General features: G+C 38.9%; 1 protein-coding gene across 1 annotated transcript; it reads left to right on the top strand.

Moving 5' to 3' along the window:
- The first annotated feature begins 2,064 nt into the window (after window positions 1–2,064).
- LOC107063431 (cysteine proteinase 4-like) lies at window positions 2,065–2,568 on the top strand. The gene has a single exon (XM_015315320.1). The coding sequence runs from the start codon at window positions 2,065–2,067 to the stop codon at window positions 2,566–2,568; it is 504 nt and encodes a 167-aa protein (XP_015170806.1).
- Window positions 2,569–13,032: the final 10,464 nt, after the last annotated feature.

Raw genomic sequence — 13,032 nt, 5'->3', positions numbered from 1 at the left:
TATCGCACTGCATACAAGACCTCCATAGGTATGTCTCCTTACCAACTTGTATATGGGAAGTCTTGCCATTTACCGGTAGAGCTAGAGCATAAGGCTTTGTGGGCGATGAAAATGATAAATTTGGATTGGGGCGCGACATCTAATCAAAGAATGAATGACTTGAATATGCTTGACGAGTTTCGCCTTAAAGCTTATGAAAGTTCAGCCTTGTACAAAGAGAAGATGAAGAGGTATCATGATCAAAGAATTGAAAAGCAAGAATTTGTTGTGGGTGATCTTGTGCTTCTATTCAACTCTAGGTTGCGCTTGTTTCCGGGCAAACTCAAATCGAAATGGACCGGGCCATTTTTGCTCACAAAAGTGCTTCCTTATGGAGCGGTTGAGCTTGAGAATAGTGAAGGAACAAGGTTCATGGTTAACGAGCAAAGGATCAAGATCTATCTGGGAAACGCAGAAAGTGTGCAAGAAGTTGTCGAGGCCTATCATCTTGATGAAGTCTGAGTAATCAAGAGGCCTGCGTCGTGCCGCGACGTTAAATCAACCGCTGCTTGGGAGGCAACCCAAGATGTAAATCTAGCCAACAATAGGTTTTTGTTTTCCGTTTATTAGTTTTCTTTGTTTAGTTGCTTCTCTGTACTCATTTAGATAGTTGTTTTACTTTTGTTTTAGTATTGGCTAGACATAGCATAGGGTCTGTGTCTAAAAAAGTGTCCAGAAAATGTAAAAACAAAGTGCTAATGGTTGCTACATATGCAGGGGCGAAAAGCAGAATCTGCAGGAAAAGGTTTGGTGTAGCGGTCTACGGACCCCATCGACGGTCTGTGGTTCATTCCACGGACCATTAATAGTGTCCGTGGTTCATTCCACAGACCGTTAATAGTGTCCGTAGATCCTAGGTAAGGTTTCTGAATTTTTAAGTGCAAGTTTGATCTACGGTCCCCATCTACGGACCGTAGACGGGGTCTCGTGGGTCCAGAACCCTAAATGTTGCCTGACTCGACCCGGACCAATCCTATTTAAAATCACCCAATTTTAAACCATTCCTACTTCCCTCCATTTACCACCAAACCGTTTCTCAACTTCCCAATTCCTTAAATCGCTCCATAATTCCCCATTAAATCTTCCCTTTCCTCTCCCCTTAAAACCTAATTTTCCTTTCATCTCCAACCTCCACTCATCCCAGAAATTCCCCAATCTCTCTCAACTGCCTTTTTCAAAACTTCGGTGTTCGGGTTCGGCGCAACTAGGTGATTAGTGTGGTATTGCAAAGCTTAGTGTCATCACGCAATCACCCCATTCCTCGTTGCTTGTAAGGTAATAGACTTTCCCCTCACTTTGAATTTCGGTTCATAGATTGAATATAGAAAGTCGGGAGTCGGGTCTTGACCTTGGGTAATTAAGTGTATGTAATTGTATGCAAAAAAATATTTAAGTTCTAAAACCCTTGGGACGATAGATTGTGATTGTGTTGCCTTGATAGTGTGCTAAACTTGTCTGAATGCTAGTCTATAAGTAAGTTTCGACTTAGGGTTCCGAATCTTGTATGAAATAATTCTTAAATTTGTGTAATTGGAACCCTTGGAATGATGAACTAGCTTGATTAAATGTTGAAATGGATGATTAGACTAGGATACTGTTGAAAATGGTCAAATATGTGGACTTGAAAATAATGAATGTCTGAAACTTGGCACAAGATCACGTCCACGAGACCCTGTCTACGGACCGTAGTTCAATCTATGGACCATAGATCAAGTTCGTGGATGGATGCACTTGAAAATTTCACCAAGTGTGAAACCACGGAGGTGGACTACGGTCCGTTCAATCTATGGACCGTTATGTACATCTGTGGTTTCCCTCTACAACCAATATTATTGGTCCTCTGATCCATGGAAGGGTTCCACAGACCATAGATCAGTCTACGGACCGTAGGTCCCCACCGTAGATGACCACTATAGCCACTGTCTAAATTTTTTTTGTTTTTCGTTTTTGTTCGCTCTTAGTTCTAAAATATTTTCGAGTGTGTCATGAGTTTATTATGGTACTAATTAGACATCCACAGGTACCATGACACCTAAGAAGCAAGTAACCTACTCCAAAAGGGGCAAATCAAAATCCGTGCAGCCTACTTTTAGGCTGATTGATGAAGACACGGACGCAAAAAATGATCCAGCATATGTTCCACCGGCCATGAGGACATCCCCTACTGCACCTCGGGCTACCCGAAATACATCCCGGCAGGTGGTCACCGGCGTAGTCACTGTCTCCCAGTCTGATGAAGAGAACATACTGATCGGGTCACCGGCTGATTCTGCCTCCGGTTCTGAGGCTGGTTCTGCTTCCGGATCTGAGGCTGGTTCTACTTCCAGCTCAAAGTCCGCCTCTGCTTCCGGCTTTGAGCCCGCCCATGCTTTCGGCTCCAGTTCTGGATTCGCCACAAGCTCAGGATCACATGACAAAGCTGCCTCGTCTGATGAGGCCACCAGTTCGGGAGAAGTCTCGGTTCCACAAAGCTATGACTTTGATTCGGTGGCTGGGGAGCCAAACAGATGGTGTGTTGAGGGGCAATGAAAAATCTACCGGGATGCCAGAATGCTGAATGAGAAGAGAAGATGGCCCGACTTATTACCGAAGAGCGCAAAGTCCTCACGGGGACCTTACACACTATTCCTGACATCCACCGGCCTTTTCAGCTACACAAGTGAGACTGGATGGCTCGAGACCCTGGGACTTATAGCGAGGAGATTGTGCGGGAGTTCTACGCCTCCTATGCTGCCACTCTCCCAGGTTCGATTGACAATAGGTCCAAGTCCACAGCCCAAGACCCTATCACTTCTACTATGGTCCGAGGTTTTCCAGTGGACATATCACATACCACCATCAACCGATTCCTCTATGGCCCTGGTCCTGATCACACTTGGGCTCTCAACACGACCGAATTTGATTACCGATGGGATGTTGTGAGGAGTGGAGCCTTCATGCGTAATGCAGAGCAGACGGAGACTGTTATACTTTGGTTGGCTAAATACATTGTTGCAGATGGCAAGCGTGCGGAGTGGGTCACTCCACCACAGTTGGGTATCCGAAAGGCCACATTAAATTTTGTGGCCAAGTTCTTCTGGTTGTTGGTGCGTAACAGGGTGTCGCCTACAAAAGCTGACAACCAACTCACATGGGACAGAGCCGTCATGGTTGCAGCATTAGTAGTAGGATTGGAGATTGACTTTGCCCGCATGCTGCTGACAGAGATTCACGAGAGGGCGTTCAAGACCTCTACTACTTACCCCTTTCCATGTTTAATTTTTCAATTGTTTAGGGACTCAGGAGTGCCAATCTGGCACTGTGATAGGTTGATCCACCCTACGGGGACCTTAGATGTTGACCTGATTCGGGACGAGGCGAATGTGGCAGCACCTCACAGAGGTCCACAGATCGATGTGCCATTAGGTACTGGTTTAGTAGATGTTGTGGAGCAGATGCAGGGTGATGAGCCTGCCCCTCCAGCCCACACTGATGATGCCCCAACCTTCTCTTCTCAGGCCTCTAGTCAGGCCCCCAGCTCATCTAGAGCCACCCCGCCTTCGGGATCCAATGTTATACCACTAGTCCAAGTCTAGAAATTAGAGGTTCAGATGGCCACCTTGCTGCACCATATTAAGCCCTAGATGCGGAAGTTGATTGCTGAGTCCGAAGAGAGAGAGTAGAAAAAAAAATGGAAGCAAAAATGGACCAAAAGGTCCAAGCAGTTCATAAGCGGCTCAATCCGTTCGAGTTGAGAGTTCTAGAGAGGCCAGATCCTACTACTGATATATCCTCTTTCCGTACCGAGCTAGCTAGTCTCCGGGCCGATGTTGACGCCATCCTGGCCACACCAGCTGTTGAACTACAGGCTGCACCCTTTGCATTAGGCGATGATACAGTCCTGGGTGCACTATTCAGTGGAGATGATGCGGAGGAGAAGCCCGATCCTGCACGTGCCCACGGTAAGAGGCACCGATCTAGTCACAAAACTGAGCTCACAGAAGAAGAAAAGGCTAGTAAAAGGTAGCGCAGACAGGAGAAAATGGCACGAAAAGCCTCCATAATAGATGAGCAACTGAGGCAGCAGAGGGCCCGTGAGATGATTGCTGGGGCGTCGAGTTCTATGCTCGTGAGGATTGATGTGAGCACCACTGAGGGTGCAGTTAGAGTGACAGATAGCACTACTGATGGTGTTGTCCTTGTTTGATGCGGGCACTACTGAGGGTGACCCGAGTGTTGATTTTAGCGGGCTCCGAGAAACTGGACCCACCCGCTTGTTGATGGTTCATCGGCGCTATGCGCCACAGGTTTGCTTCACCCAAATCCATTACTTTTTACTGTTTTTTGTATGCATTGGGAACAAGTTCTCCTATTTTTTGTTGGGGGTGGGGTAAATGGATTATGAGTGATAGGGTGAAGTCTGAGTAACCCAACTCATAATCCTCTCTTGAGGTTTTCTTGCCTGTGTTCTTTTCCCCCAAGAGATTGTTTAATTTCTGTTGAACCGGCATGTGTTAGGATCGTATGTGTAGAAGCATGAAAAAGATTAAAGCATGATGGCTTATGAAAAATGATATTCGTCCAAATTAGGCAGATGTGTGCTAGAATTTGTAGGCTAAGATAAGTTGAATGTGTCGGCTCTGAGTATGACATGATAATGAACCAACTTGATGGCATGACTTAAGCTAAAACTTGAACTGAGTAATCTGATAATGTGATAATGAAACTATATGCCAAGAGTGTGTGTGAATAGTTGATTGTTCAAACAGTTTTGTGCCAATTTAGAACTTGCCTGGTTAGTCCTGCTAAGACAATTTACTATAGAGGCTAGGAAGTGATCATAGACCCTTGTTCTGATAAGTCCACAAATTGCCTAAAGGAAGAATCCAACCAAATGAAATAAAAGCTCCCTTTGATCCAAATGCTTTGAGCCTAAATCAGACCATTTCTTTCGAAACCCCTAACTCACCTTCCTATAATCTACTATGTTGGCCTCAGTCCCTCCTTGGACATGTGCACCTCGACTTAGGCCAAAAGCCTCAGTTGAGGGTGGCTAATGTAAAGAGTAACTTCAATCATGGCCCTGATCTGACATCGGGTATTGTGCACCTCAATCAATGGAAAATCTATAAGTTGAGGGTGGCTATGAAAGCTAAAGAAAAGAATAAAACGCAAGAAAAAGATGAAAGTGAAAAATAAAGAGCTACAAAGTCTAAAGTCACATCCATGGTTGAAAAAAATCAAGGGAAAGAAGGTAAAACGGTAGGATGTCAAAAATGGGGGTAAAATGAGGTTGAAAGCCTAGTGTAATGTCAAGGAGGGAAGAAAGTCACTAAGAAGTACCCAAATTTACCACACCTGACCCTGAGCCTATGTTACAAGCCAAGAAAGTCGTATAGTGATCTTTGAATCTAGTTTGGATAGTCGAAGCAGTGAAAATAAGGGCAAGCCTATGGTATTGAGCACTAACTGTACTTGAAGTTACTTCTGAGTGTGAGTGTTGAATGAATCCTTGTACTCAAATTCATTTTCGTTATGTGAAAAGAGGGATTTCGTTTGAAGTAAGGGCACTAGTTACATTGTCAAAAAATTGGTACCTTGGTGATAGTAAAACAGTGTATGTTTTTGTTGGTTGGTCGATCTTTGTCATGTTTTGATCCGCACAAGTTATCTTGTTGAGTCTGAGACAAAAGATTTGCACCCAAAAAGAGAGTCGGAGTAGAGAGCCATGTGATTGCTTGTGCTTGAATTGCTTGCTTCTATACAAGTGTCGTTTAGAGTCTTAGTGCGTCGCTTGAGGACAAACAACGAATATAAGTTGAGGGTGTTGATATACCGTGAGTTTACGGTATTTTTTAACACATTTCACGTAAGAGTTGTGTGTGTCTAGGGCCTTTTTGTATTGGTTTTTTTATGTGTTTTTATCATGTTTTGCAGGAAAGATGTTTAGGCGCGAAAGTAAAGAGATAGCTGAAAGAAATGCAGAAAAAAGGCATCTACGGAGGTGATCTACGAACCGTAGGTCCATTGACGCTCCGTAGATGGTGAACGTAGATTAGCAGGCAAGGCATGGAAGACAAATCAGGGAAATCTGACCAAGTGTGGAACCACGACGGCCATTGATGGTCCGATCCGTAGATTGATCTACGGACCATACTGTTGATCCGTAGAATGATACTGCGAGGGTTCCAGTACCTGATTTTTGAAGATTCTAAGTGTGGAGCTACGAAGAGGGATTGACGGACCATAGATTGATCTACGGTTCGTATTGGAGTTCCGTCGTTTGCTTTAGAGAAGCTGATTTTTGGATCCAAGAACCAAGATACAAGACACAATATAAATTTTCTTCTAGCTTAGGAACTTTGGCAGAGCCGCCGGGGAGGTCGGAGAATTGTGGTTTATTCTTTCTTCTCCTTTATTATTTATTTGTATTCGTGATTAATAAAAGATAGTTTAGCTATTGTTTTTAACTTTTTATGATTAACACAAGCATATTTATTTTAATAAATTATGATTGTGGTTTTGAGATAATGTGTAGCTAACTTTCATAACTAGGGTTGTGGCAACCATTTGCGATTAACAAAGTATGAATAATAAATAAGCAATTCTTGAATACTGTCTTGCATGTATTGATAATTCTTTCGTTTAAAAGCCTTTTTACGGTGCGCAATGTTAGAACTCGCCTTGTTGCTACTTGCCGGACCAAGGAGGGAATCAACAAGAAAAGAATTATCAACATTGATTTAGTGTGATACTATCTAATAGTCTAGTGTCGATTGGTGCGAAGTAATAACTAAGCAAAACATCGATGTGATGTCTAATATGAGGTCAAGGTAAGGGTTAGTAAATTATACACACGTAGCCGGACCAAGGTGCGAGGTGAAATTCTCTAGATGCCGGACCAAGGATTTAAAGATACCTAACTTATCACTTTGCATGTAGTACACTAGGAAATGATTGCTATTACTAGGATTACTGCGTTATGAGCTTGTGGGGAACACGTATACCCTAGTTAATTCTCCCATCTTGATAACAACCAAAGTTGACTTTTGTTTACTAATTGCTTGCTGAATTCTTACAATTTGTTTCACAAATAACCCCCCCCCCCCTTTAATTACTTGTTTCTGGAAGTAATTTGACTAAACGAATATAATTTTTGGTTAAAGTGAAGTCTAAACCATTTTCCTCGTGGGATCGACCCAACCTACAACTTGAGTTCTTTACTTGATAACGATCGCTTATGCTTCTTTAGGGAGGTGTAATTTGAGCGTATCAAATACATAGCCAATGAAGAAGGATGACGAAAATATATGTTCATGCTATATTCACTATTGTGTTCCATTTTATTTAAATCTCTTGTCACTAACACTCTACTTTCTCCGTTCATTTTTATATACAAATCTATTAAAAATAATTATTATCATGACTATGTTATCATATTATAAGTAAAAGTGAAAATCTATATTTGAAATAGTGAATTTAATATCAAAACTAATGATTCAATGGACTATGTTGATACCCATTGTTTTAGCAAAATTAGGAAGAAACTCCTTTGTTTGAGGGAAAAAAATAAAAAAACAAAAAAAAACAAAGAAGAAATATGTTACCCAAATCATATGCCTTTTTTCATATATGTTTAATATTATTGTCTCTCCCACAACTTTTAGTCACTGTTAACTTATGAAAATGGTAAGAAAAAATACGAGTGTGAATTGATGAATGATTTTCTACAATTTTTTCACCAACTCTTTCTTATGAGGTACCTCAAATTTCGTTGAATTCCGAACTTGGTCATTTCTTGCAAATAAAACTTGGGATTTTTTAAGAAGAAGAAGAGTAGAGAACTTAAAGAAATTGTAGTTTAAAATTGTGAGGAAACCCCTCTATTTATAGCTACCAAATAGTAGTATGAATAGGTGTTAATTGTGCATTATCCGAAAAGTCACAACCTTTCGAAAAAGTCACTGCTTATCGGAAAAGTCACAACCCTTTGAAAAAGACACAGTTCATCAGAAAAGGCACAACCCTTTAGAAAAGTCACAGCCCTTCGAAAAAATCACAACCCTTCGAAAAAGCCACAACTCATTGAAAAAGTCACAACCAATCAAAAAAATCACAACCTTTTGAAAAAGTCACAATCCTATATATATATATATATATATATATATATATATGTTACTCCGCTGTCCAACAATAATTATCCACTATTATTTGACATATTCAGTAAAAGAAATAATAAATAATAAGAGTAATATTATTGTATTATCTTTTGACTTTATTAAATATAATGTTTTGAGAAATATGTTAGATGATAAATAGTATTTAAGAGCAAAGTAAAGTAGACCCAAAAGGTAAATTATCTCTTAATTTTTTAAAGGGAAAATTGTATATAATAGCAAACTATTAATTTAAATTAAATGCTATAAATATAGTTTGATTTAATTGTACCCAATAGCAAACTGTTGTTATTTCGCCTCTCTCTTGGTGAATCTCGCTCGCCACTCTCGTTTCCCCTCTCCCAGATCTTGCTCGCCACTCTCCCAGATCTCGCTCTCTCACTCGCCTCTCTCACTTTATACAAAAACGCAAATGTATAAAATGCGTGAAAATTGTATATATACATATATTTTCGTTCCCCTCTCTCCCCTCTCCCAGATCTCGCTCTCTCACTCGCCTCTCTCACTTTATACAAAAACGCAAATGTATAAAATGCGTTTGTATTTGTATAAAGCGAGAGAAAAGTATATATATACATATATTTTCATTCCCCTCTCTCCCCTCTCCCAGATGTCGCTCGCCACTCTCCCATATCTCGCTCGCTCACTCGCCTCTCTCACTTTAAACAAACACAAATGTATACACTGTGTTTGTAGTTTGTATTAAAAGCGAGGGAAAATTGTATATACAAATACAAAATGCATATATTTTTGTTCTATACACTTATGATTATACAAATACGATCTTCCCCTACTCAGTTTTCTTTTTGTCTTTCTCTCTTTCTCGCTTTATACAAACACATATTATACAATTGATAATTTGTATATGTATACCAAAGCAGATTATACTAATGCTTTATTTTCTATATGTATAGCGAAATTATACAACTGCTTTATTTTGTATATGTATAGCGAAATATACATATTTATGTTTGCTATGGAGCGCTATTATGCAAACTATAGCTATAACATACAAATATATGATTTTTGTGTTTGCTATATGTGAAAGTTACTCTTTTTTAAATTAAACAAATATTATTAGACAACTATTTTTAATATAGTAAACAACTATTGTTTGGACAGTGGTGTATAAGAGGGAGTTCAATCCAAAACTCCTTTATTTATTATCATTTTTTTTCTCTTTAATCTATTTGCTTGTTTGGAATTTAGAGAACAAATTAGTCATTTTTTAGTTTTTAATTCAAAGTCTTTTTTTTTGTTGAAATCAAATAATATGATTGATCTAAAAAGAGTTTCACTGTACTTGCTTTGTCAAACTTTGATTGCTTACTTAAATTATCGTTTGCATTATTTTTTAATGTTTCATTTTTTGCCTTGATTTATTTTCTTATACGGCCCGTCCCCATAAAAGTTTTAGAATTTTTATTTATTTATTATTTTGCTAAATTCGTAAGTTAAATATATCATTAATTATTATTTTTCAGTTTCGTATATCCCTAGTATGAGAAGACTCAAATCTTTATTTATTTGAGAGTGATTTTCTTTTATTTTAGTCTTCTTCTACTTGTTAATATTTATTTGATTAAAAATCTCTCAAAAAGAAAAATTGGACGAATGCAATTAGGTATAAAAATAATGTTTAATTTTATCGTATACAAGTTGAAATAGTTGTTTTTGCGTCTTCAATCTTGTACATACATCACTTAACAGGAAAGAAACCACGTTGCAATTTTGAGATATATACAATGTTATTGTAGTTATTCTTTTTTTAAAAAAAAAATGGGAAAAGGGCCTAAAATACCCTTAAATTATTAGAAATGGTACAAAATTACCCTTCATCCACCTATTGGCTCCCAAATATCCTTGTCATACACCTATTGGCTCCCAAATATCCCTGTCATCCATCTTTTGGTCCAGTATTGACAACTTTTATAACAAATTATCATTTAAATAAAAAAATTTAAATACGTGGAGACCATTTACTGGATACAATTCAACTAAAGTTAATTTACAAACTCACCCATTATTAATTATACCCTACCTAAATTAACTACATTTGATCCAAATTAATTAATTACACCCGTCCCAAATTACATTTACCCCGCCGATTAAAACAAATACACTCTTCATTCCCAACATTTCACTTCATCTTCCAATCTTCTTCCCCAATATATTCGCCTACAATCTCGAAAAATACTACCTAAATACACAAATATATCACCATAAAAAATCACCAAAACACTTATGATTTTTTATAGTGATACATGAGTGTATTTTGGTAGTGTTTGTCACGACCCAAAGTACCCCCTAGATGTGACATGACGGATAGGATCCCGAAAGGCCCTACACAAGCCACTTAGCATACATCATACACGATAATAGAGTTTAAGAATTTAAAAGACAGTTTATATCATAAAGAGATTGTCAAAACTCGAAGCGGAAGTCTAAATAGTCTCAAACCCATCTATTACATAAAGAGTAGTGATTGGGACGTAACCCATGCGTCATATACAATATCTGAAAAGTAAAGACGATAAGAAATAAAAGGTTTGGTCCTCGGAACATGAGGACTCACCAATCTTCAACTACTACTAAAGTGCTCACAGGCCACGAGGATGCGGGATCGAAGCGTCGGACACTACATTTTTAAAGAATGTAGGCAAAAGTATACGTTAGTACAAAGAATGTACCAAGTATGATAGCAATGCACAAGAGTTATAAAATCATGCTAAAAGGACTTTTCATGACATGCAAGGACCAAGTTAAAACATAAGATAAGAGGTTAGAAGTATAATCATGATCATGGTCAATGCAAGTAAAACAAAATCATCTTTGAACACATATGAGAAACTTCTAGAAGTAGCCTTAGTTCATCATTATTGTGGGAGTTAGCCTTAACTGATATAGAGACCATGTGAGCTATAACGTGGAATTTGGTGTCTACCCCACACTGAAAAAGGATGTCCTACCTGCCAAGGTAAGGACCATAACCTCTAGCTTAAGTGGATCCACTAGCTAATGTCTATCTAAGACAAACCTATGGTGGCACATAGTTATTGGACATGGGTAATCACCTCTTGTCCACTCGGTGCTAAGCAAAAATTCCATGGAATAGTCATTAGTCTTAACGTATCTTAACATCCATGATGGGTATTCACCACTTGTTTATCATTAGAGGACATGGGTAATCACCGCTTGCCTTATCATCCATGGAAGGCACATCAAGTAGCCAATCCAAGCTAGTTTTATTAGATTAGCTCCTAAATCTTGATTCAAAATTTAGTTGAGAAAACCTTTCAACCCTAAGAATTCTTTATGTGAGCAAACATTTTCACATTCATGTATTGAGTAATATGTGAGAAATCCTTTCACAACAACAACAATAACAACAACAACATTGATGCTTTCTCTCAAAGAAAATCTTAAATCATTTTCATCAATTTTCATAAGGACATGCATATCTTCATAAATTCATCCTTCATAGTTCAAAACCCACATTATATCATCATGGTCTAGAAAACATGGGTTAAGAACGGGTTCATGGAATTCAACTTAAAAGCAATGCAATTACTTCAATTCATGCATAAGAAAACATAAAAAAATCAATTGGATCAACATTGAAAGGAACCCATGGCAATTGAATAAAATCCTAATTTGATTGGGGAGTCTAACTTTACAAAATTGGAGAATTTAGAAACCCTATGGAGGAAAGAGCTCCGGAGGTGAAGACTATCATACCTTGATGCCAAAAGCTTGTAAGTAATGGAGGATTTGAAGACTTGATCTTGAAACCCTAGTCTTCTTCTTCCTTAGAGAGAGAAATCTTTGAGAGGATGAACTTGATCAACTTTTGAGAATTTGAGAGAATGAATTGAATTGGGCCATTTTGGGGGTAAAAATCATTATATAGGGCTTTGGGTAGAGGGTAAAATGACATAGAATTGGGTAAACATATTTAGGAAAATACCCAAAAGCCATTCTAAAAATACCTGCCGGTCTCCATCGACGGTGGAGACCTACGTTTCGTGGGCCCACCTACAGACCGTCCTGGTCGACCGTTGATGGGTTCAGAAACTTGTTTCTTGGACCCTCGACTGACGGGACCATGCACGTCCTGTGGGTCAAGCTACGGTCCGTACATGGCCTCCGTGAGTCCAACTGAAATTTCTTAAACTATCTCCAAGTGTGAGACTCACATACGAGACCTATCTACGACTCGTACATTGGATGACGAACCATCCTGGTAAACCGTATAAAAGTACCGGGACCTGACACTTTTAGGAATTTCTGAACTCACCACCCACGGCTCCACCTACGACCCGTATGCCAGTCCACAGACCATTTGTGGTTCTGTTGGTACTGGCACCAGTTTTAGAAAAAGCTGCAATTTTCCTTCTTTTCAAATCCAAAGTGTTACATTATCTCCCCTTTGGAAACATTCATCCTCGAATGAGATTCAAGACATCATGAGAAGGGTAGGAACTAGATTTAACAACCCAACATGAATGCAATCACGTAAATGTACATATCTGAGGAGGAAACATCAACTCCAAGCTTAAAGCATGTTCAAAACATCATTTCATAAGGTCTATATGCAACTCATACTCAAATGCACATAAATAAATCAATCAAGCTAATTCATTTTCTAAAAAAATAAGTTTTTCATGAACATGCATAAATGAGGAATCATGGGAATATCTAAGACATATGAAACTAAAAGAGTAAATCATGAGGAACTAAATACCTCAAGCTAGAGTAGGAACGGAGGGAAAGAGATGAGGATAACAAGATATAATATCAGTCTCGGCCTCCCAAGTAGCACCCTTAACTAACCGAT

This window comes from Solanum tuberosum, unplaced genomic scaffold (assembly GCF_000226075.1).
Source record: "Solanum tuberosum cultivar DM 1-3 516 R44 unplaced genomic scaffold, SolTub_3.0 scf00359, whole genome shotgun sequence".
Lineage (NCBI taxonomy): Eukaryota > Viridiplantae > Streptophyta > Magnoliopsida > Solanales > Solanaceae > Solanum > Solanum tuberosum.
This window is presented reverse-complemented; position numbering and strand designations above follow the sequence as displayed.